We start from the raw sequence: 26,349 nt of genomic DNA, 5'->3' as shown, positions 1-26,349 counted from the left end.
GGCGGTGCTACAGGCAAAAGCGGTTGTTGGTATTTGTTGCAAAAGATCACCAGGTTTCATTAAGCTTAAATAATCATTTTATTCTATTTCAAACTGCTTTAGTATTCTAAATAATGGTTTCAACAAAGTCTGTGCATTTTAGTGAGTGTCTGTGTCCATAGAGTTGCATAGAGTTACCATACTAGCTAAATATCTTGTCCATGATGTCAGGGTTTGTAGATGCTCTCTACCATTAAGGAAACGAGACTACCGTATGCAAAAAGTATGCACAAATTAAACTAATTTTTTATGCAGTGTTTCTGAGAGAAAAGTAATTGAAAAGGTCAGTAGACTGTCCCTAAAACTGTTGCAATGAACATATTACATCACAGTGAAGTAATAAGTATGACTAACAAACACATCAATTTGCATTAAAATATAGAGTAGCTATTGAGACACTAAGCTAAAACCAGCTATCCCCACCAAAAGCCTGAAAACTAACCTCATTTGTCCTCTTCAGGTAGAGATCCAAAACAACACTTTCAATCTGGAATGACAAGTCAATCCTGACAGCCCTCTTGATCTCTTTGTCTGTCAGGAGAGAGAGAGAGAGAGAAAACAAAAAACAAGTATACAGATAAGCACAATGGCTAAGCCTCTGCAATCAATCCTGAAGTCACCACAATGGTGCAATAGCTTCAAAAGCTGTTCAAAGTTTCTTCATACTTACTGACATCAATGTAATCTGAATAAAGCAACAGCAGAAACAGCAACAAAGCACCTATTAGATGAAAACTATAGCGTCAAACTATAAACAACGCTAACCACACAGTACACAAAAAAAAAACAAGAGCAGAACTGTTTTCTTAATGGTGAGGATAAAAAGAAAAAGGGCACTATGGTTCCATTCTTCTAAAGACTATCCACACAGGTTAACACACGAGGAAAGCTAATAGCTTGGAAAGATTACCTACTTGACCTAGATACGATCGATTGATTGACTGACTGGATTGACTGTTTATTATGTTTAGGCTGCGAGCTGTGAGGTCAAACACATTCTTTTCAAGCTTTGATCAATCAGCAGATAAAAAATCAATCAATCAATCAATCAATCAATCAATCAATCAATCAGTCAGTCAGTCAGTCAGTCAGTCAGTCAGTCAGTCAGTCAGTCAGTCAGTCAGTAATGCACACATAGCATGGTTAGGTGAACAAATGAATGAAAAAGGATTTACAAAAGAAAAACTAACAGGGCTCTCTTGCAGAGCAGAAAAAAGCTACTACTGTGCCTCCACAGAAACTTGCCAGTAACAATACGTGAAACAAGAATACCAGGTGCAGTTGTTAAAGTATCTAATCCGTTCTTCTTCCTCACCTGTTGACAGAACGGGGTCAGTGTGTTCATGTGAGTACCTCTCTTCGGCCATCACATATGGGGCATTAGTCACAACAGGCACGGGTATCTTGGTCCAATCCAGAGGCTCGTCTTCCGGAGGTATTTCGTTCAAGTTTTCGTCCAGAGTGCGCATGATGGCACAGTAGTCATCTTCACTGAGAATAAACTGAGAAAAACCGAACAACCATATGGTTAAAAGCATATTAGAAATAACCAAAAAATCTGCAAAGGTTCAAGAGAAGCGAAATAATTTTAGCCATGACATACATACTACAATATGACACTGACGATTCTGACAAACAGATATAGATTTAGATGAAAACTACTTCAGGCAGAGATAAAGAAAAAGTGGCCTATACTTTTAGTCTCAAAAAGGCACAGACCACAGACAGCATGTCTAGAGCACACACATGATGGTACCATGAAACAATGAAGTCACACTTCGTCAGCAGCTCCTGAATTCAACATACGTGCTTGCAGGTTTGCAGTGCTCGCCTGTGATGTCTTCTTTGTTCATCTTTTGACTGTTTTTGTGCTGTACTATCTGCAATGAACCATTCTAGACTTGCCTAGCTACACATATCTCTTCTTGCAGAAAAATGTGCAGCTGAACCCGCGCAGAAAGCAATGCCTTTGAAACTCAGAAGCTTGTGACCGGGAGACTACTTCCATTGTTTCTGAAGCAGATTCCCCGGGTTCTTCACCTTTTTCTTGCAATGTGGTCGGTTCATCAGTTTTATTTTTTTATTGCAAGGACTGCACATAAGAATAATACCATCCATTCATCCGTTCTATTTTTTTATTGCAAGGACTGCACGGAAGAATAATACCATCTGGGCCTATAGTTCCATCGGGTATTAAGGGCGTGTGCTGTTTCAGGCCAAAATCGTTCCTTCAATTTAGTACATCCAGAACTGAGAATGCATTACAGCCAATTTCCTAGGCATGCAATTACTGTATTTACTCGAATGTTAGGGGAGGTGTTTTCATGTTATGTTTCGCGTTATAATCGAATACTGTGATTCAGTTGGCTAAAGCAGCGCCGGGGTGCAGCCATATTGAATCAGCCACCACTCGGTTTCGGTTTCCGCGGATTTACGATGTTATGTTGGCAACATGGGTATCAAGGAAGCCAAATCAGCCAAATCCCAATCCATCCAAAGTCAAAACGCTGCACGTTTTCTCGTGGTACTCGTGGGCTCTGAATCACATTGTCCCCTTGATTATGCGCTTCTCACATCTTTCGCAGTGGATTAGTGTGGTTACTTCTGTTGTTATTGCATTTCGCACGATGGCAATGCATAGTGCACAATACGGCACTCGCCTCAAAAAGGCTATTATGATGGCAGAAGGAATCGGAAATTCTGTAGCAGCTCGACGGCAAGACGTTACTAATCTACCTTACGTGGGTGGCGGATGTAGTGGGAGGTGATTTTTAAATGTGGGCCTGGCCAGAAAGGCTTCCGAATCATCTGGGAAGACGAGAATGAAAAGGAAGACAGGCTTCCGAGAACTCGGCCTCTGACGACAACAAATGAGCATTTTTGATTAGACTGCAGTGGCCATAATGTCTATTAAAGGTACTTTTTCAAGTGCTTATCTCGCGTTACATTTGTGGTTTTATTTTTTTCCACTGGACAGTATAGAAAGTCACCCTTCACGTTACTATCGCGGTCGCATTACATTAGAGTAAATACAGTAACATTAAATCGAATGTGTAGTTTTCCTCACTGACCCGTAGAAGTAAAGATCACCTGCAGTTTTTTCCAGTGTGCCTATATCACAATGATTATAATGCAGCACTTTCACACTAAGGAATTGAGGTGCTACGAAGAGATGCAGACTTCCAGAAGACCGCTTAGACAGGCTTCCCACTGAAGCACGCATATTCACTAAAAACACCGAGATTCAGTGCGACCAAAGGCCCCGAGAGAGAGAAGGCAGCGACGTTGGAGGAGGTTGGCCTGCGCATGCTGCACAAGCAGCCTTACGCTCCCTCCTAATTTTTTTTCTTCCTCCGCACATCAGACCTCGCTGCGTGCTTTGTCAGCTAGTATGGCTTTTCTCGTTTGTATGATCCGATATACAACTGCAGAAAACTTTATGCACTTTTTGTTTTCATTTGCACCGAAATGTCTTTTTGAGCGTGAAACAGATATTTTAGGCAAAGTCCAGATTGATTTCCGGCGCTGGTGGTTGTTTTGGTTGATCTGTGGTGTATGACAGTACAAAATTTAGTGAGGGGCTGAAGCCCCATAAACCCGTCTCCTGGCTACGCCATTAGTTGCTCACATACAACACAGCTTGAAAAATAGACAAACTGTGCTCCTAGCATTGCATACGTGCTGTCCTTTTCATTAGTAATATAATATGAACTGTAAAACTAGCAGGCGCTGCTTGTACGAATTTGTCAAGCATATTGCACACCCATACATGACGGAACTTTTGTGTGGGTAATAAAACCCCAATAGGGACGCAAACCGGCTTCAGGCGAGCAACAAACTGCATTAATTAAATGCAAACAACTTTTTCAGAGAGTAGCACAACACACAAATGGCAGTGTTCATGTTCATTTGTGCAAGCATACAAACGAGATAAGAGCAACAGCGGAGGATGCCAAACCTCAATCTTTGGAAGAACACCTTCGTTCTTCATCTCTGGAACCTCGGGGTGCGTTTCAAAGTTCATGTTTCTTACAACTTGCAACTTGAACGACACCGGAAGAAGCAGGGGATATTCGCAGTCATCCTTAGAATGTGGAAGCTTCATGCTGAAGCTGCAAGCAGAAAGAAAAAGAGAGAACTGAGAGTGCATTCGTAACTTACAGCTGCTTTAAGTACCTTTAATGCCTCCGCCACAACCTAACAAGGCGAATGACTGATTCAGGTGTTTTATTATTTTATTATTATTATTATTATTATTATTATTATTATTATTATTATTATTATTATTTCATTTCTAGCATGTAAAAACATTTTTCTAGCATGTAAAAAACAGGGAGCAGCGGGTTACTGCATTACTTGCAGAAACGGCAGGAAACTATCCCAGAAAAATTTGATATAGCACACTAAAATAGACAATTCTTGAAAAAGCAAGCAAGTCAAGCCTGCCTAGACGATTTTTTTAAGTAGATGTCCTGAGACACAAAAAAAAAATTTTAAGACATAAATCTGAGAATTCACTACAAGTACCAAATACTGTCAATCTCTTAACTAATGGTAAATTCCAATTGCAGAACCGGAGCGGTCCGCACGCTCCCTGACAGAGCGCCTGAATCCAGCCCAGTTCATGCGTCCTGACTATACATTTGAAACGCTCGTGCTCCAGTCGGAACAAGTAGGTGGAGCTTGTGAACCGATGGAGAAAGTACCCAACATTCCTTGCGCTTGCCCATGCTTCGTGGACGTGTATTGTCAGTTTTAAAACCTGTAACGGGTCTATGTTGCTCCCGCTGCTTCCTGACAGCCATTTCAAGATGGTGTTGACATCAATATTTACTCAATTCTTTCATTCATGTTTTCCCAGCCGAGCACGAACACACACGTATGAATCCTTCAGCATTGTTTTTAGTAACGCAGTCATGGTTCACAGTTTTCGGTCTTCCCGATCAGAACAGTAATGAAACGGCTTCCGGTTTGAGAAATAGAAGCCCATAAACCCAGTTTTCATGCACAGCCTAGTCATCACTCGTTGAGCTGGGGTCTTTAAAAAATTTATTAGGTACTACTGCTGCTCTCTGACTTACTGTCCTCAAAAGTGAGGGCTAATTTGCAACAAAAATTTACATCCATATCTGCAGTAAGTACTAATCATGTCTACTACAATGAGCAGAGGGCAGAGCCGGCACGGCAGAGACAAGCCACCAAAACTGGAGGGCACCGGTGAAAGGAGACATCACGCCAACTTCCCGTCAGTTGTACTGATACAAATGAAGCTTTCCAGGTGTGTGAAAAAGGAGCAGGTGTGTAGAAGAAGCGAAGCAGCAGTAGAAGAAGAAAGGAGCACCGCCCACTCTTTGCATCAAATGTGCGAAGAAGAAGAAGCGGGCGGCGGGCAGGCCGCGTGGCTGAAAGTCAAACTGTTGCATACACGAACCACGCCTCACCTAGCCCAGTGATCGCTTCACAAGAGCAGAAAACAATAGAAGTGCTCCAACGCTGACACTGCAATTCGCCTCCAAATACAAAGCCCAAGTTATAAGGCAATGTGCATTGAAAACCAAGATTATGTCCCAAGCGTCTGCAAGTCGAATATACATCATCTTAAAAAGGAAACTCACAATTCCTCACACATTCTAAATGCAGCTTTCCCTAACCCACTAAAAACAAAAACGAATATGTGATCATGTGAAATATGCGAAATGCCTTGCGAGGCGACTCGATTGCACGGACAGCGAAAAGCCCATGACAAGCGGGCAGTTTCGTAATGACGAAAGAACAATGCGGATGCAAGTGAGGGGAACATGTAATTACAAAAGAAAAAAATTACCATTGATGTGCCATTCAGTGTTAAAAAGCAGTGTGCAGCTCATTCGCACAGCTGGAAAACGTGCACCTGATAGTCACCATGGGCTGGCGCAAAAGTTTTTATTTTAATTTATTTCATGCACTGAAACCAAAACTATGCAAACTGGCAATTATTTTTTTATCCTATAGCAACAGGGACCCTCACACACATAACCTGCACACGACGTGTGCAGGTTACGAAGCACCAAACAAAAAGGCAGATTTTTTACAGAACTGCCTATCCACGCAATAAATGGCACTGAAGAAAGCAAAGAAAACGCCTTTGGCTCTATGCTTTTGTATTGGTTTCATGGCCCTTTAAATTCTACCTTAGTCTAATCTGCCCCCATAGTGTGTGCTTGGTCATGGTAGGATTTATGAAAGTCGGCTTGGTTATTCAATCGCCACCGAATATTGAAATTTTTCAATCTTGAATATTTTCGAATACTAATAATTGGAATCAAGTATGAGCCAAATTACAATATTTCGTGCACCCTTAATGTTCAAACAAGAAATATGCTTACATATGAACTTGAGTGTAACTTAACTTTAGCGTAAAACAAGGTTATACATTATATGCATAAACCTCGGGACAACTACAATGAGCCGCCTGGGCTTTATTAAAATTTCGACTGATCAGCAGCACACCTCTCCACGCTTTGTCTGACCAGATTAATATGCATTCACAGGAAAAATAAATAAAAAATCTAACGCTTTATTCTTTTCCTTACAATCTGAGGCACCTCAAATACACAAAGTCTTACATGCCATGCTGCCAAGCAACCTATGCTTTTCAACAAAGCCATGTGTTTGATTCAAACCAAGTACACTATACAAGATGGACTTCAGAACTGTTGAGCTGAAGTTGCTCCAAAGTTTCCCTGCCCCACTACGTGTAACTGGCACTACACATAATCTGGACAGACCGCAAGCCACCAATGACAAATGACCATCCAGAGGCGTGTAGCAGCTAAGAATGTGTGCTGAGAAATGTGCTCACTGCAGATGACCTTACTCATTTGACACACTGGGACCACTGTATTTTGTATTTTAGCCCAATTTATCCTGTAATGCCATTGCATTCTCATCTACTGCAAAATGAACAAAACAATGATTTATCAACTACAAGAGGCCTAAAACATGAATGGGTTTTCCACCCAAGTCAAAGGTTGACAAAAAACCGTGTCAAAGATTATTAACAGTAGCTTTAAAGTCTGTTGACACCTCTATCAATCTGCACAAATAAGAAACAGACTTGAATAGAAATACAGCTGTCTACTTTTATGGGGGTCTATGTGTGTTTTCATATAGGCTGTTTGCCAATGTTTTGAGTGACAATAGTAAGTTCTTCGAGAATTTAGACAAATTAAGTACAGTACAGCAAGTTAATGACACCAATTGAGCATTCTTCGATATGCAACGGTGTTGTACTGATGCTGTGTTGAAGCTAGCAGGGCACAGAACAAGTCTGAGTGCAAATTGTGAAGAATTCCCGCATTGCAGGCTAAAAGCATGCCATGTCGTCCACCAACCCAACCCTTCCCAATTCCCCAGCGTGACACTCAGTGTTTCAAATTCCCTAGCATGACACTCAGTGTTTCAAATTACCTAGCATGACACTCACAGTGTTCCAAATTCCCTAGTGTGACACTCACGGTGTTTCCAATTCCCTAGTGGCTTGACACTCACCGTGACAGCTTAAGGTTGTCAAACTCGACCACCATCTCCTCCACAAGGCAAGGCAGCTCAGGCGTGCTTCTCTCATCAAGCTTGAACACGTTACGCACGTTTAGCACACCAAAGTCCATGACAAGGATGTTGCGTGACTTGCAGTTCTGCGGCACATAGAAGATGGGTGCCTCGATGCAGATGTCCATGGCCATCTTGTAAGCCTGCTTGTATGCAGTCTCCACGGTGGCCCGCGCGGCCTCTGCCATGTTGGCGGTGGCCTCCATTATCTTCGCTTTGGCCGCCTGGAACCTGTTCACAAAGTTCTGCGCAGAACGAAAGGACAATGCTGAGGCAAGGCACTGTCAAAGTGAAGCCTTTGGCATAACAAAATCGAACAAAGTAATGAAAAAGGAAAAGAACTGATCAAATGTTCGGGAGGTACTAGGTTCGATCCCCGGTGCCGCCGGATACATGTACAGCAGGTATATGCACCGCAAGCAAGAACTGTATTCCTTATCAAACATCATGCACTCTGTGCAGATAGTTAAGCTGCTTGAACACTGTTCAGCCCTGAATGATGCTTACAGAAAAGGAAAAAATACTTCCTTTTGTCAAGAGATAACTGGTCCAACTCAGCGCATCTAGCAGAGTGTCAGGAGGTGCCGAATGACAAAGCAGAGGATGACAGAAAGCGTGCAAAGGGCACCAATAGAAGAGAGCAATCAAATTCTCTCTCTATCACCACAAGACAAGACACTGATTGGTGCAACCAATCTGTCAGTGCTGTCAGTACACTCCAGTAACACACCACTGTCACGCACTAGGCCATCGAAACCATAATGTTGCATTATACGATCCCTGCACTCCAATGCTACCAGAGCAAAAAAAATTTGGCTATGAGAAAATCGCTTTGATCCCATGGGCTCTTCAAAACTGCTTCTCAAAAAAGCAAGTTCAAAAAATAAATTGCGTATATGTGTATCAATTATTGTTACACACAAATGAGAAGGAGGAATTTGACGGAGTAGGGTACTTATTTTTGTTTCTCTTCCTTTTTCAGATAATATAAGAATCTGCTTAGCCCATTTCACATGTGACCAGTATTGCAAAGCTTAAACCTTGTTCAGGCTATATATGTAGCACAACTGACAAAAGCGAAGATAAAAAAAACCCACAAAAAAAAGCATCATTAGCCAAGGTTTGAATGGCTACTGCTAGTTTATCAGGACACAGAAGATAAGACCTGAAATCTAAGCAGTTTTTCTTATGGACACATTTAAAAAGAACAGACTCAAAAGATCTTGTATTAACTGTCGAAACACAACACATACACTCAGTCCCAATAAATCACTATGATTCTGACTGAAAGACGCTGAAAAGATGTTTGACCAACCCAAAATAAGTAAAACCCTGCTGACTAGTTTATATTTTACTTTTTTAAGCATGCCGGGGAAAAAAAACGCATTATCCGAGAAAACGTATGACCCAACTTACTGATATTGAAAAATTAACTGCTGATTGAGGTACAAAAACATTTAGAGTTGAGGCTTTCACTGCATAAAAGTGTAAATTAACATTTATAGACATCCAGTATGCACAGCTCCTTTTTTTAGCTCTCACAGTATTCAGTCCGTATTTGCGCTGTCCTACGCACGAGACGATTTACTAACAAATCTGGTTTGTAGAAGGCAATGACAAGTCAGGACTGCTTCCTTGGTTGACATGTGACGTGGAGAAGATATCGCAATGGCTTACAGTCGCCACGTCTTTGCTCGTGCTGCATCCCCAAGACCCAACCCGCTCGTACACAAAACGAATAGTAGGAAGTTATCCAATGGTTCACCCTATGCCCCTAAGGCACCGCCAAGAAGCCACTGCATTTCTCCTTATGAAGTCATGCTTCCGTGGAACGAGCCTCGAATGTTGGCTTTCTTTGATGCTTCGACTTTTTATATCTATACACTGCAGGAAAGCAACTGTGGCAGGTGAGCGCCGCTGATCAATTTTCCATGTCTCAAGCACTCCTTTGCACATGTCCGGTTAATCGCAAAACGTATCATACGACCACAATTTGTAAAAATTTCGAACATAGTAACCGGGAAAATGTGTTATCCGGGAACATATTAACTGGGATAAAAATAGTGCAACTTTATGGGAGATGTTTCACTGGCCGCAATTTTGAGATTTTGAGCAATTTTGAGGAAATCGTATGAACCGGGAACGTATCAATAGGGTTCTACTGTACTGCACAGTAAATTATACTTGGTTAGACCACAGGAGTCAATACTGTGACGACAAATAGCCCTTCTTTCTGGGACAGACCCGCAAGACGACATGGCGCAAAGGGTCACTCACATAGATGTCCAAGTAAAACCGGTAGAGGAACACAAAATGGATTCGTCCCAATGTTCCTTTGATGTTGATGTCCACTCGGTCCATGTCTACATAGCCCAGGGCTCCACACTCTTCATACGTTGTGATCTCAAATGCAACAACTTCTTCTCCAGCCACAGCTAGAATCTGCAATAAATGTTTTAAATTACACTAAACATGCCTGCATTTCTGTGTTTCTGATAATGATCAATGAAAATCAAACATGCCCCAAACTTGTTCCAAGACTGACTATGCCGGGAAATAAGGCGTCAAGGGTACACACGGCCTCATTATGTGACCAAGTTTCAGACTAATCAGTGCCACTAACTACAGAATGACTTCCACATATAAAAAAAATAGGAGAAGGTACGCAAACTAAAGAAAGCCAATAAACGAAAGAGTGGCAGGCACCTTTCAGCTTGCTTGGCCTTATTACAACAGTGTAACGCTATTTACGAAGATGTGGTACGAAGACATGTAAAGAAACAACACCTACGTCCTTGTGAAGCGTTCCAGGTGTCGGATCCCCAATGCCAACAGTCTTGAGATTCAGCCTAGTCACCATCTTATTGGGGTACCATATCACACCAAATTCCATGCCTAGAACAAAAAAAAAAAAAAAAAAAAAAACAAATAATCGGTAATGAGAACTTTAAAGAAAGGTGTTTTCAAGGTCGTAGGGTTAAGAACCAGCCCAAGGACAAAAAAAAGTATTCCACAATAAAAAAAATCAGCCTGCCCACTCAGCGCTACCAGAGTCCTTCAATGCTTTTTTCTGGTCACGAAACTTCCGCCTCAGTTCCATATAGGGTCAGCACTGGCCGCTAGAGGCGCCGCTGGGCACTGAAGGGCATCGAGCCGCGGCGGAGCCGCCTGCCCGGCCCAGCCGGCTTTAAATCACAGGAGGTATCTGCACCCGATTAGTCGAAAATTTCAGCGACAGTCGGTTTGGCTTTCCTTCCAATCTAGTCTAACAACACTATAACGACCTTCCATCAGAAAGGCGCAGGGAAGGAAATGACGACGCAACGACGTACAGATACTTCTCTGAAGCAGACGATTTCTGTACAACTGCGCAGCTTCCTGTTTTTTCTGAACTCCCCCTTATACCTTTTTGAACGTGATGCGGCGCACTAACGCCTTGTAGACAACGATATAAAGCTCACGATGTTGCGAGAAGGAAGCGATATGCGCTACGAGGACAGTTGCTTGTCTGCTGCTTTCGCATCGTCGTTTTCGATCTCAAAATCTTGAAGCGCGTAACCGTTAGCTTGCAGTTGGCAAAATACGCGCAGAAACATGACCGTAGTCCCCATTCAACACCTCCTAACTGTGGTCTGACAGCTCAAGCGTGAATCCCGCTTTCAAGACGCGTATAGTAGCCGGCAGTGGAAGCGCAGGGTCGGACAGAGCGTTTGGGCTAGTCGATGCGTGCGGACGGGAGCGTGCATCAGGCAAGCATGTGATCGGCTAGCGATCGCGACACCGATCAGAACCTACTATGTCAACCCTCGTTACACCAAGGCCCCGCGGGGAGCCAACGTCAGGCTCTGGTCCCAACGTCCTCGGCACTGAATCAGCCCCGCAACGACCTACCTGCAGTCTTTTTTTTTTTTTTTTTTTTGCTCACAGCGCAACAAGAACGGGACACGAGACGAAAGACTACCACAGACAACCGCTCTGTGTTTCGTCTCGTGTCCCGTTCTTGTTACGCTGTGTGCAAAAATGATGAACACTTAGCAACTCACCCAAAATTCCGCCTTGCTGGACCTACCTGCAGCCCTGCCCTCCTTCGAATAGGAGATCGCCATCCCAGCAGCTAAGCACTCGCTTCCCCTCTATATTGACCTCTCTTTTGTTTTCCTCCCTACATACCTCTCTTCCAATTGTTTTGCCAGCTAACGCCTTCTAAGTCCTTATTGTTGTCACTAGTTCTGTAGTTATTACCATTGAAGGTCTCTGTTATTACCCTGATGTCTCATACCCCAAACTTCCCTCTCATTTTTTTGGAAGGAAAATAAACCTCAATACATTACAATAAACCTCAATACAACTGGTCTGCATTTGTTCAGTTGTGTATTCATTTGTGCCCCATCTTCTGTAACTTAGGCTCCTTTTTAAGCTGCTGTAACTGTATTGTTATTAGCAGGCATCTGTGTTACTAACTGCCATATACCTCATGCATACGGTCAGCGGCTCATCAGTCGTGGGCCATATCTCTGGTCTATGTGTCCGAACCTAATTTTTCTTCGATGCTAAGAGGAACTGTCGGTAGTTCTCCCACCGCAAAATTCTATATGATTGCCACAGTAGGCGCATTGGCCTAATTAATTTGCAAAACCCTAGGTGCCAATTTACCACTGACCCAGCCTATTTTTAATGCTCCTTGTAATGCAGTTCGCAAACTAAATTTTATTTATAATGCTGACATCATCATAAAGCTATCAAGAATTACAAACATTATCTACATATTTTTGCACAATCGCATCCAATCTGCAAAAATATGGACCTATACACAGTAGGCATAAGAAAACCAAATATGAATAACTTATGAAAAAGCAATAGCAAGTCGGTTTTAACAGACAGCCGTGTTTAATATGTAAAGAGAGGAAAATATGATTACACAGCTGTCATCAGGCATTCTTCTACATTTACAGCAAACAGCGCACAAATACTTCTCAGAAAATTCTTTTTGAACATCAATGACGCATATTGCTGTGCATACAGTAGAACAAAATTTTTGCTAACTACACGATGAAATATTGAAGACATGAGCTTCACAAACAGCGGAAGCACACAATAAATCAGTAAGGGGTAGTAACTATTGCAACAGGACGTGGCAATGCAGGGAAGCGATAGTCTTGTAGTAGACATCATAAGTACAAAGCACAATAAAGCAATTATCAAAGCTGCCAGGCGACTCGTGTATGCAGGCGGAGTAAAAATATTGGGTTGGGTTGGGTTGGGTTTTTTGGCACATAGGCTACTATGGCCATCATGCGCCAAACACTAGGTTGCTGAGCTTCTTTATGAGTGAAAATGAAAAGTTTAGAAAATTACAGCTGATTTAGAATCCCTAACTCTTTAAGAAAACTAAAAACAGATGAAATTTCAACAAGCGGGTTGTCTCCTAATAGTAAACAGGGGTGGAATGGGATGCGTTCATTATAGAATGGAGTAAAATATTTTTTCCTTAACTGTTCAAGTTCTGTGCACGAGATCAAAATGTGGTTCACGGTGAGCTCACCTCCACATTCTTTGCATAATGGTTTTTGCTCTTTTCTCAGTAAGAAATTGTGTGTCAAGTTTGTATGTCCGATTCGAAGACGGCACAAAATCACCTCACTGAAGCGTTTGTTCTGTGTACATGATTTCCATTCTCCTACTATGGGTTTTACTGTGTGTAGTTTATTTTGCTCTTCGTTATTCCATTTTTTCTGCCATTTATCTATCAGGCTTCTTTTTACTAACTTAATACAATCCTCGTAGGGAATTGGTATTTTCTTTATTTTCTTAGTTCGAGCTTGTGCAGCACATGAGTCGGCTACTTCGTTACCATCTATCCCAACATGGCTAGGAACCCAGCAAAAGATTATGGTTTGGCCTTGCGTTGTGATTTTTTCTATGCCGTGAATGATGTTCCCTACTATAGGCTCAACTGCATTTTTGGAATGTAATGCCGTAAGCACACTTAAAGAATCGGTATAGATTATGCTCTTTTCACAGTTCTGTTGCATAATTTTATTTACAGCTACATAGACAGCGTAACATTCTGCAGTAAATATTGAGGCACTGTTAGGTAGCCTTATGACTTTTTCTATGTTGCCTTGCACGACAGCACATCCAACATAATTTGCTGTTTTTGATCCATCTGTGAAAAATTCTGTGAAGTTCATATACTTCTCTCGTAGTGCTAGGTATTCCTGTAATATGTGTTCGTGTGCTGTTTGATTTTTTCGGAAGGCTGTCAGTGTGAGGTCACATGTAGAGGGAAGGCTGTACCAGGGCGGAAATGGATACTGTCTCTGGGCTACAGTTGGAAGTGCATCCAGTATTCCTAAATCTTGGCATATTTCTTCAAAGCGGAGTAGTAAAGGCCTGATAGCATGGGGTTTGTTTATGAACAGTGTTCTGGAAGGGCACTTTGTAACTAAGGGGAAACAGAGATGTTTTGGTAAAGATCTTATCCTGAGTATGTATTCACATGTAAGCATGCTCCTCCTGTCGGCTAGGGGTGGTTCATTTGTTTCTACATAGATGCTTTTAATGGGGGATGTTCTGTATGCACCACTAGAAAGACGTAAGAAAGAAAGACGTAAAAATATGTCTTGAGTAACAGTGTAAATATAAAAGATAAAATTAAACAAAAAATAGTAGTACAATTAATACAGAGATGAGAGTAATGTTCAATGCACTGGCATAGAAAAAAGATTCACGATGCCCGAGCATTGAAGGACATTGGCAATGCTTTTATTGAGGTAAATATAGTGACAGGGATACCTGACCATGACAATAAAACTAGCCAATCAAGAATGAGCTGCAGGATGATTAGCCGGTAGTCTCCATTTGAACTCATTCCCCAAAAGGAAGAGGAAAGTTAGTGCTGGCACCAACTTATGACGCGGAAACTTGGAGGCTAACAAATGTGAGGATAACATTAAGAACATTTCAATTAGTAGAATAGGAACATTTCAAATAGCAGTAGAAATTAAAATGATAGTGGTAATTACAAGACAAAACAAGGAGTTGCATGAAATGAAGAACAAACACAACCTGATGTTTATTTTACAATACTGCTAGCCGCCTTTTAGTGGCAGAAGCAGCAGTGGACAAAATACTTAGCGCTTATGCATACGAGCTACTGGCGACCGCCTACGTTGTTTGGGCTTCGTCAAATAGCCTGGAAGGCCTTCAAAAATCCTTGGGAAAGCGTCAGGGCGGAGTGCCGGCCTCCCCCGCTGCAATGATACTGCGTCGCCGTTCACAGCGAATTCCTCGACCCGAATGATGTCCGCAGCGTGAATGTGCTTTTCGCAAACACGCACATATTTAGAATCAAAACTGAAGTCAGCAGCTTCTTCCCGAGGTATTGCACGCTTCCATTTTTCCGACAGCTCCTTGTCAGCAGGGAGGCGAAACAACGAGACCTTTTCTGTCACGCCTTTGTAGCCGGAACGGCATCCTGGTACGCAACAAGTGTTCGGCATGGCGCCACGCACACGAGTTACATGATGTCAATGCACAACACAACAGCAGACGTCGAAATTCGCACTCAAATTACCAGCAGCAACGCTTGCCGGCCGGCCGCGACAGTGAGAGCTCGCCGTCTGGCTCGCCGAACGATGCCCTTCAGTGCCCAGTGGCGCCGCGGCGCGGCAGGCACGGGCGGTATATGAACCTCTCCCATAGCGTGACGGAGGAGTTTCGTGACCAGAAAAAGCATTGAAGGACTCTGGCGCTACTTAAAAAGAAAAGCAAACAAACAGTCAACGTCAATACCTCGTACGAGAATGTCGCAGATGGTCCTGTTCTTGTTGCAGATCTCGAGGGCAAACCCAGTCAACGAAGCAAACAGGTCCATAGTCACTACAACGTTAGTTGACCTTCTGCTGCCTGAAATCAATCAACACAAAACTAATTCACAACAAACCCTCCTTCAAAAAAAAATTTATTATAAAGTTGGTTCTGTGATGTCATGAGACGACATGGCATGGCTAAGTTGGTAACGCATGAAAACCAAACCAGGGATGCTTAAGTCCTGAATTAGAGATGGTAACAATAGATGAGGCAGGAACATTCGTACGGCTGGATTGAAGCAGGCATTTCCTTTCAGATAACGAGGCGTAATGTGGGCAAGGTGCCCCACCAAAGTTTACAGAACACAAACCACTCATAAATATACCTTAATCATGTAAAAGCCTTCAACTGAAACATGTGCACCAAACTTTAGTGTACTTTGTGGGCAATACACAGCTGAGTGCATAGCCGCACCTTTAAGTGTCGAGAGAATCCGGCTTTGGTGAGACTTCGATGTTTCGAGAACATTTCTAGGCCCTTGTGTGCATGCCGAATGGGCTGCATTCAAATGCCAAGCACAAGCTTAAGATACCAACTCCTGACTAATGGACACAGCTACCTATAAAATATAATATCAATGCAACCGCTGCATTCAAACAGGCTAGACTAATACATTCCTGATGATTTAGAGTCACCAGCTAAAAGGATATCCAATGTGACAGCAGCTGACAAGACCTGAGGAAGGCTTGGCGCCAAGCGGTTTTGCCGCAGCAGTCGCTTGCACTTGGGCGTCCGGGGCCTTGGGCTCCTTGTCCATGCTGCCTAGCTGCTCAGTCATGTGAGTGAACAGAGTCACCAGGGCACAGATGGACTCCTCGTGCATGATCAGCATCAGCTCAGAGATGTCTAGGGACACCTTCTGGAGCACAGAGCCACGCACAGTCTCGAACTCCGGGTGCTTCTTGTTGGTCTAAAGAAAAAAAAAAGGAAAATTTGCATGACTAAATACTTCCCTATTAAAGAAAGGAAAGAACCAGGAAATGAGCGCAGGGCCCAAAAAAGCTTTACTGCATGTTCCGAATGCTAGCTTTTTCGAAAGAATCGCAATTTATCACGCCGAACGCGAGTGCGAAACTGACAACACCATTGGCCATTGCAGTCAAAAAGATCGAAGCGTCCCTGCCTTGGTCGCGAAATGCCCCACCAGTAACTGATGATTTCAACAAAATCGAGATGTAAACAACTCACTCCAACCAAATTCCACAGCAGTTAGCCAAAGAGCCAGTAGCGGTTCTGCAACCGCAGATATTGGACAGGTATTGGGGACACTAGAAATATTTTTGCCTGGCCCCAAAGCCTACCTCCTTTCTTAATTACTACTCCAACCAAACAAGCAGAGCTCAGCACATATATTCCATATTTAAAACTCCAATTTTTTTGAAGATTGTGATGCCAACGTGAAGTGAGGGAGGGGGGCTCTTAGAGTAAAAAATTCTAAAATGAACCCCTCCACCCCTTTCTTTTCGTGACGATATATCTCTATAAAACGGGTGCAAGAAATAAAAGTTTATTTGGCAACTTTGGCAAACATCTTCGGCAAACACGATTCAAGCTCACCTAAACTTCAAGCTGTAGGCAGCCCTCTGCACACTCATTTAAACTCCCAACTTCTGTTGTAGCTCTTGACAAAAACAGCAACACATGAAGCCAGCGATTTGGATATGAGCTCTTCCTTGCAAAAAGGAAAGTGGTTAAATTTGCATTTGCACGCATTTTTTTCTTTTTGTGAAAATAAACAGAAGGGGGGGGGGGGGGGGGAGGTGCACACATTCGTAAAAATATGGTAATACACATTTTACTGCAATTGTTTTGCAAGCCTCAAGAAAAAATATCACTAGCTGTCACACTAATAAACATTGGTCAAAAAGAGGAGGAAGCCTTCTCATGCGAGAGAAAAGCAAACGTTAATGCAGGATGAATAGACAGCTTCACTGCACAATCCCCGCTGCAGGTCTCCAATCTATGACCCCCCTTTGTGTGCGAAACTAATAGCACCGCCGGAGCCCGTAGAAGCACATTTCATTATCTCGGAAGCTTAAATGGTCTTGTCATGTCATAACCGTGGCAGCTCACCTGAACGTATGTAAGGCTGATTGTGCTTCCCGTGTCAGGGTCAGCTGTCGAGTCCAGGATTTTCAGTGGCCCAGGGCGGTTGGGAGCTGAAACAAGCCCGGTATACAAAGTTTACCTTGCACTCTGCATCAACTAAACACTTTTGTGCACTAAGCCTTGAGGTCTCCAATTCAAAACCAAATATTTCGCTTCGACAGCTGTATACATACAAGTTCCAACTAGTATCACTTTGCTCAGAATAAAAAGATTCTTCCAGCTAAATTTTGATTTGCTCACACTCAGACTCTGCATGTAGGTGGCATTAAGTAATCATTTTTCTTTTATTCTAATTTTCACTTTTCAATTTTCACTTTTATTCTAATTTTCAATTTTCGAAACCTTTTCATGTCCTTCCCACTCCCTTTTGTTTCTAGCTGTGTTATAAAAGCAGTATTTTTTTAATACAATATTAGTAATCAAATACAGCTAACCCTTGAAGTCCATGTGCTCCAGGATGGTCTTCTTGAGGCAGAGCTGGCAGCTCATGTCGAGAGGTCGAAGCTCCAGCTTCAGGCTCAGCTGGTTGGCTTGGAACAGCACCAGTGGTTTCAGGACTCCCTGTATGGTCTGCGAGATCTCCAGGGCCACCTGTCAAAGTTACGCGGCCCACATGCCTCGCTGTTAACTGTAGCATTCCCCCAGAGGGCAGAGTGGGAAGACACACAAGGAGAAGCTATCCTGTGGAGTACCCCAAACTGAAAAATGCACATAATGGGACACTGTAAACTGAACTTCACATATCTGCTATTACATCAGAAGCAGGGACGAACAGGACAATTAGAAGTGGAGAAATGAGACAAAACTGGAGGACTCAGATGCATTACATCTTATCAAATGAGAATGAGCCAGGAATTCACTGAAGTGTATTAAGCGCTACAAGAAGTCATTCGTGGTGCCATCGAAAACCCTCAGTTGTTGTAGGTTGTAGCGAAAGGACGACTGCTGAATAAAGGACCAGAACCTCTTTTGGCAACAACTGCTCTTTTGCAGTATAGGACGCACGCGAAAGGTTACTAACAGCTGCTTAATCCTTATGCTGCTTAAAATTAAGCACCGTTACACAACTGCCTCCCCTTGGAGTGAACTCAAAGACACCATAGAACAGTACCCAGCCATTGTGAAATGCTCATCTTTACAAGTATACGTGACCTGAAGTAAGCTGCAATTAGGCTTTTTTTTTTCTTATTTTTTTATGTTAGAAGTCAAGCTTAGGAAAATCCCTTTTCCAGTTTCATGAGAGAGGACAGACGATGAGAGGAGAGTGGGGTGTTGGACATGCATTGCTGGAATGGATCAGGAAGCAAAATGATACTCCAGGTAAGAAGGTAAGCTGTTCACAGTTCATCATAGCATTAAACATCATCATAGCATTAAAAAAAAATTAGAAGAGAGTACTCAAGCTAGAAGTGGTATTCCAGTACACTTAAGAACACAGCAACAACAGGTACCTCTGTTATTTCGAAGTTCAATTCCACGTCGGTCACGTCAATGTCATCGCGATGCACATTTTCGGAGCTGGAGCTTGAATGTTCACCCTTCGGCACCACGTTCAGGGCAGTAGTCGTCTCTATCTTTGTGGGCAGGTCACACTCCTATGAGAAAAAAAAATAAGCGTGGCAAGATGGCATGCATGAAATTCGACCTTCAGGGTGCAGATCTTTAAGAAAATAAAATCCCTCCAAATAAATGGAGCACAAATGTCTTGCATTTGGCAGCCTATCGCCAGGGGCCACTTTTGTTGATGAACTGGTTCATTTGTGGTTTCTCTAAAAGCAAACCTTTTGCCACCATTTCAACAAACTATGCCATTGCAAAAACAAATGAGCACTTAAAAGTTACCACAGAAAGATCCCAGAATACTTGCCCTTCATCTGCACAAGCAAATGTGCAGTGATAGCTGGACGTCGCTCCGCACCAGCCAACCCGCTTAAATAGAGCCTCCTCTTCTTGGCCAAAATGGCATGAGCCCGTTTGGATCACATCTCAAGCGAGAGTTTCTGGCTACATATCGCAGCAGTTTACACGAGCAGTCAAAAGTTCATAGAATGTAGACAGCAATAAAATATACTGGTGAAAAAAATTCAATTATACCCCCATATCATCAGGAACCATGACAGTAATACACGCAGCCTAATTTTGGGAGTAAGAATTACACATTGCATAACTGTACGTCCTAAACAATGCATCCAGGCTGCAAAGGTAGTTTTAAGCAAGCCCGACGAAGGCTGCTCGCCTCCAACAGATACCGAACAATGCTGAGATGCCAAAAACACTGGGGAAAATTGTTCATGCACCAAGGGAGCAAAAAATTTGTATTACCTTAGGCCAAAAAAAAAAAAAAAAAGGAGAAGAAAACAGCTGAAATGGTCACAACAGGAGCGTGACACCGGCATGCTAAGAAACAAATGTAATAATTGGCATCATTTAACATAAATTGGGCCTCCTCTTACTTACCCCTGTTAAGATAAGAGGAGCTGCTTCTACTGGCTTCGCTGATGAGCTGGCTTCAGCAGTGGGAATGCTGTTCAGGACCTTCAGCACTTGCACCAGTTTGAAATCGGTGACTGACACACGCAGCAGCGGTAGCTTCCCAGACACCCGAACCCTGAATAAGGAGCACTATCAATGACACATACTTCACACTGATGTCAAAATGTGAGCCACAGTAGAGGTGGAAAAGATAAGGAGAAGCAATTACTTTCTCAGACACAAAGGAAGGTATCAAAACAAAAAAACACAAGCTCTTGACAATTTTTGCACTGCATTTTATGCTGACAGAACCATCTCTACAAGCAACACTGCCACAACACCACAGGTGTCTTTCTAGTTGCCATACACCCAATTCTGTCATTTTCAAGCCTTCAGAACAGAAAAGAACGCAAAAAAAAAATGTAATTATCTATTACACTTTGCAATCAGCAGTGCAAGAAGCTCGAACCTTTGCTTACATCAAGAAGCATTACTCTAAACATGGGTTTACATAGACTTAATTTTGTGTGCCAAGTCAACATTATATGTTGTGAGACACAACACCACAGCTAATAGCTCAATATCAATTTTAACCCCCTTGGGTTCTTCAGCATGCACCAAAAGCGATACTAAAATCTTGGCACGTGGGTATTTTTGCATTTTGTTGTCATAAAAATGTAGCTACCATGACTAAGGTCAAGCAAAAATACTCAACCTTCACAGTTCTATGCAAAGGCTGCTGGGCTTCCCCAGCAAGTAAATTGGTACACAGTTTAAGCTTAGGCGACTAAAACGACACGCATACTCGTTACCAGTTAGAAGAGCAAAAACTGGGCAAGTTGTACATTCATTGGCTCTGTGCTTCAGTAAAGTGTTCCATCTAAGCCCCATCAAAATCTCTTGTCAAACTTCGTCCGCTCAAAATGCCTGCGACACCCAAAAAGCACTCACTTGGGCAAGCGGATGTTGTCGGCCACAATGCATTTGTCAATGTCTACCAACACGTCAGTGGGTTCCAAAACGTGTAGCTCGGACTTGCCACCCCTCAGCAGGGGCTTCCAGGCCTTACCTGAGAGGGGAAAGAGAATCCAGCAAAAAAACTATAAAATAAAACCGTATTGCAGAAGACACTAGACTGCAAAGACATCTTTCAGCGCCCCACTGTGCCCCAGGGAAATGTAGTGCACACTGAAGGGTTCTAAATTTTCATGCTTATGATAAACTGTGCGACACTAACCTGGAGGGCAGACTATAACTTCGGTGGCAGTCACCCGAACGCTGTATTTCTCATAAGCTTGAGAGATCATAACCTGCATCACTTCGGACTGTACCACAAGGAAAGAGAAGAAACAAAAAAGCATTTTGCAGCAGAGTGACACTTCCAATAACTGTTGTTTCACGACCTTATCACAGAACTTCCGCGAAAGGCAGGATAATAATTTTACCTCTAGTGAATTTCTTGATGTCAGAACAAACCAAGTACAGTCAAACCTCGATATAATGAAGTCCTACTTTCAGTCCAAAAATTCGTTAAATCGCAAATTTCATTATGCCAAGGTTCCCTATGTTGTAGCTGCCTAAATAAAGTAACAGGTTAATGGAACACTGCTAGTAGATGGAAACTTGTAAATTACGAATTCAGGAAATAAGCAAGAAATTCTAGCAATAATAGCGCTAACAAGGGTACCGGATGTTGTTTTGCACACCAGGAGGCTAACGGACGATAGCAAACGGACGCGAACGCACCATTGTCATGTGAGCAAAGAGCGAGCACATCGCCCATGCGGGCGCAGGTACCTGCAATCTTTTGTTCAGGCCTCATGTATGCATACTGTATTTAACGTAATGAACTTGCCTTCCATTTTTGCCTCTGACAACTTAAAAAATAATACGAGTCGTTAGTGCGTCCCTCTTTTGGGCGCTGTAGAAGCCCAGTATATTTTTTGGCAGGTCGCCAAGATTCCGCGTAGCGAGAATCCATGATGTGCATTTTAGCTCCAGTGGTGGGGCGAGGAGGGGGGGGGGGGGGGGGGTAAACTTGGCAGAGTGCCAGCGGATTTGACAGGAGTGTCAGGGGCGGCTTGCTAGGCTCAGCGCATAAGGCTCGTAAGGTTGCTCAGTGCCTTCCCTTTACCACGCAGCGATTCAGCGCCGTCCGCTGCCACGAAATCCTCAGAACATGTGTAGCAGCTAACGCCTTTAGAAGGGAACAATGCTAAAAGCCCACATCATGATCGCTGCCGACTGCATGCTTTCTTTGGCGACTGATGGGCAGAAGGCTGGACGACTTGTAAAAAAAAATCTACTTCCTGTAAATTGAACCCTCTCATCAAACTGACATCGATGTCGGGCAAATGCAAAATGCAGTGCGTCTCGGCTAGTCTTAGTTCTCATCCGATTGTCAAGATGGCTGCTGATACATGCATGCAATGCACGAGGACTTCGTCACATCGAAAGTGCGGCATAAAATTACTTCGTTAAATTGTGAAAAGATATGCATGGTTTACAACAGGGCACAGATTAGGAAATGAAAAATATATGTTACATTGTGAATTTCGTTACACTGAGGTTAATTATATTGAGGTTCATTTGAGGTTCGACTGTATACAAGTTACCCAGAGCAAAATGCTTTAAAATGCTCTTGATAAAAACCTGTATAAAACAGGACATTAGTATGCAAGGTCTTATCTTACACGAACAAAAATGACAAATTTGGAATTGGCACACAGCTATAGCCAAACCTTGATATAACAAACATGGATATTATCAATTATTGGCTGTGCACAATTTTTAGCGAGCATATTCATTTTTTACTTCATATATCAAATGCAGCTGACCAAAGAATGATTATTCCAAACTTGTCAGTGCCAAGCGGTGCCCGCTAGATGTCAGGCGGCTGCGAAGTAACCCCAGACTTAAGTACACAGGAGATGTATTAAACGATCAACATTAAAAGGGGATAAAACATTCAACTGTCCTATGCCACAAATGTACCTCAGTGCTCCCAGACTTGACCAGCTCCCGCACTGTGGGTGCTTTGCGACTCCTTGGCAAGCCGTGAACATAGAGCTGACCGAAGCTGATCACCAAAAGGAGCTTGTTGCTGGAGTCGCAGCATGCCGAGAGAAAACTGTATCACAACTCATGCCACAGAGATATGCACATGATCACAAAGAGTTCATCTGTGCAACTACGAGAGGAGAGAAACATTATGGGGCAATCGGAAGGAGCAAACAAGAAAAGGAACTTTTCTTCAGCGGCTACCCCTTGACAAGCTCTGCAGGAGGTTGAAGTCTGTCTAGCTTGTGTTTTTTCTTGTGTGAGTCTTTCTGTGCACAACTCGTTTCTGCAATCGAAGTGCTACCTAACACCAACATTTCAACTACTGCTACTCTCTGCATTATTCTTAACGGCACAAATGCTTTGATTTCTACAGGTTAATAAGAGCGCTTTCTTGAAGACAGTAGCAATCAGAAAGCACTCCACAGCTGTCAATTTGTACACTGTTTCCAGAATGTTTAAAATACGATATGAGCAAGTATCTCGAAATGCCAGCTCAAATCACTGCCAACGATCGGACTACAGGCAGTTCACTTAAGTATTGTCGTGAAATAAGTCTGCGCACAGTCAGCTTGATATTCAGGACAATAAAGTGCAAGAAGAAAGGCTCAGCTAAAGTAAAAAGAGCATAATAGACTTGTTAACAGCTGCTTTGACTGCTTCTTCACTACATGTTACAAAATAAACTTCAGCTTTTATCCACCAGCCACATCTATTACAAACCAACAACCACATTTCAGTCAGCAATTTTTTTCTTTAAGCACTCTGACAACACACGCTATTACGAGGCAGCTGGTTATGACTCAGTACTGGTGTCTGTAGAAACTGCACGCAACCTCAGTCCTTGCCGCTAATTTCGCCGAGGATTAACAGATCCAAGACACAGAATAACACCTCCACATGACACGAGCTGTCCCAGTGGTGGAACAGCAAATCCCGAAATGGCTGTCCAGTGTGCCGGCCACTTACTCCTTCTTCCGGCCGCCCTCGTACACGATGAGGTAGGAAGGCTTCAGGTCAACCAGCACCTCGAGAGCTTTCCGCTGCTCAATGGCATGCTGCAGCCCTGTCGCGGACATCGCCTTGATGTCATTCAGCTTCGATACTGCCTGTGCCTGCAGCCTGCAAGCATGGCAAGGGGAAACCCTCCAGTCAAGCACTTTAAGCACAGCAAACATTTGTGACTACAAGCTGCATCCTCCAGTTAAGCACACCAAACGTTCCTGAGTATAAACTGTGCCCATGTGGACAAAACAAATGCACTACAGTCGAACCCGGTTATATTGAACCCGGATATATCGAATTTTGATTATATCGAACTCACGGAATATCCCCTTGAAAATCCCATGTAAAAGTATAGGAAAGCCGCGTCATATATCGAACTTAATTTCACGGGTCGTTCGATATATCGAACTCCGCACCACGCACTGGAAAATGTGCCTTCCCCAAAGACGATCACATCACCCTTGGCCGTTTGCCGCGTGACATTTTCAAGCCACGCGCGGAAGGAATGAGAGGGGACAGTTCGGCGACGGCTGGTCTGGGCAGCGCCGCGCCCATTCCCCAAAGGCGGGCGCGCATCTGCAATTATCGTTTCCCGCGCGCCAACACATGACGTTTGCAAGCCATGTGCCTGGGTGTGCCCATTCTTTTGCCGAGCTATCTCTCTCCTTCAGCACGCGCTACACATGCGCCAAGCCAGCTCGGCCTGTTTTCAGACAGGCGTCGGATGTTTTCTGCAGCGTTTGTTGCGAACGGCTGACGTGGCTATGGCGCCTGCGGACGTTAAAAAGCGACAGCTCTCTCTCTCTTTTTTTTTTTTGCGAGTGATCCTTTCTTATCGTTGCGCTGTTCGGACGTTAAAAAGTGACAGGTGCTTTTTTTTTTTTTTTTTGGGAGTCGTTTATCCTTGCATGTATGAATCAAAGAAAGCACGCGTCAGCTGCTGCGATCATGAGGCGTGATAAATCAAACCAGGCTTGTGCAATCAAGCCTTCACGGGCACTCTGCCAAGTTCGCTCCCCGCCACAGCAGGAGCTATCAAAAGATAAACGCGCCCCGACATCGCTGGGCAGCATCTTGGCACGCTGCCAAGGAATGAGCTGTGGATGAGACGACCGAAACGGAGTGACGCGCGCAATCGACATGCAAGCGAAAACGCTCGCGATTTCTGCCGCGGATTTCTGCCGCGGCGGCACAGAAACCTTGTTTTGAGCTGCCGCGGTGGCTCGAGCGGCGAGAGGGACGCAGTTCCAACAAGTTTGAATTTTTTCACTCTGTCGCTGCCGCTCGTCGCTGAGATCGCTCAATCGCTTGCATGTGAGCGAGCTGGTCTTAACGCTTTTTTTTTTTTTTTTTTTTTCAAATTCTCGGGTGCAAAAGTGGAGGGAGGGTTCATTATGCGAGTGGGTTGATTACGCGACAAATACGGTATCGTTTTTTCGCATCGTAAGGGCCGTCACAAGCCGATTTTTGTATATCGAATTATCGATATATCGAACTATTTCGCGATCCCCTTCGAGTTCGATATATCTGGGTTCGACTGTATATCGAGACCCCGAAGGCTGCTAGGCAGAAAGACCAGTCATAGCCCTGAACTAAACATTTTGCCTAAATAACCTGCTCTATATGCTCGAGCAACGTGCACACGAACTTTCAGCTGGGCACCACGTCATTTGTTTTTCGACTGCTGCTGACATGATTGCCGTCAATGCTGCAGCAAAGTATATTTTCACAGTTGTGCCAAAAATCTGGTGACAAAGAGCTGTCTGTGCCGTCCTTGCTATCCCATCAATGCCATACTGCTTCTCTAGATTTAAAAGGTCCATTCGCAGTACGATATTACTCGGGCAAGCTCTCCCACCTTCAAGTGTGTGAAATAAAAGACAACAAATGGGCTCACTTGTCAAGGGTGGCCTGTTCTGGAGGACTGAAAACATCCACCAATGCTGCGATGACGGCCTGAAGAAAAGATGCAGATACATATAATCATGATGCATCTATTGTGTAATGTAAACAAGACGAAGTTTAATGCTAACACTAGTATCATCAATTTCATTATAAAGCCCTTAAATTCCAGTTGATTTAACTTTAAATGTCAGTATTTGTGCCCACTAGAAGCTGCAAACTGGAGAAGGTGGAAAAAAGTCTGCAGAAAGAAAACAATGCTTAGTTTATTATGGCTGAAGATGTGTTTGCAGGACAGAC

At 43.3% G+C, this 26,349-nt stretch overlaps 1 protein-coding gene across 2 annotated transcripts in view; it reads right to left on the bottom strand.

Annotated features, from left to right (window-relative positions):
- Positions 1-26,349, bottom strand: part of Vps13 (vacuolar protein sorting 13C) — a 120,436-nt gene that overhangs the window by 68,831 nt on the left and 25,256 nt on the right. For both annotated transcript variants that reach the window (XM_084607199.1, XM_084607198.1), the window contains exons 17-33: positions 26,045-26,103; positions 24,112-24,264; positions 23,077-23,185; positions 21,320-21,407; positions 21,034-21,151; positions 20,068-20,218; positions 19,062-19,205; positions 18,045-18,201; positions 17,575-17,660; positions 16,177-16,411; positions 15,424-15,537; positions 10,421-10,524; positions 9,907-10,071; positions 7,570-7,874; positions 3,998-4,151; positions 1,355-1,541; positions 482-570 (exon numbers count right to left, since the gene is read on the bottom strand). In XM_084607199.1, coding sequence (XP_084463325.1) covers positions 482-570; positions 1,355-1,541; positions 3,998-4,151; positions 7,570-7,874; positions 9,907-10,071; positions 10,421-10,524; positions 15,424-15,537; positions 16,177-16,411; positions 17,575-17,660; positions 18,045-18,201; positions 19,062-19,205; positions 20,068-20,218; positions 21,034-21,151; positions 21,320-21,407; positions 23,077-23,185; positions 24,112-24,264; positions 26,045-26,103 — 2,418 coding nt within the window. The remainder of the gene's footprint in view (positions 1-481; positions 571-1,354; positions 1,542-3,997; positions 4,152-7,569; positions 7,875-9,906; positions 10,072-10,420; positions 10,525-15,423; positions 15,538-16,176; positions 16,412-17,574; positions 17,661-18,044; positions 18,202-19,061; positions 19,206-20,067; positions 20,219-21,033; positions 21,152-21,319; positions 21,408-23,076; positions 23,186-24,111; positions 24,265-26,044; positions 26,104-26,349) is intronic.

This window comes from Amblyomma maculatum, chromosome 6, assembly GCF_055883805.1.
Source record: "Amblyomma maculatum isolate TAMU_Amacu chromosome 6, ASM5588380v1, whole genome shotgun sequence".
Taxonomy (NCBI): Eukaryota; Metazoa; Arthropoda; class Arachnida; order Ixodida; family Ixodidae; genus Amblyomma; species Amblyomma maculatum.
The sequence above is the reverse complement of the archived record's forward strand: the minus strand, read 5'-3'. Positions and strand labels throughout refer to the sequence as shown.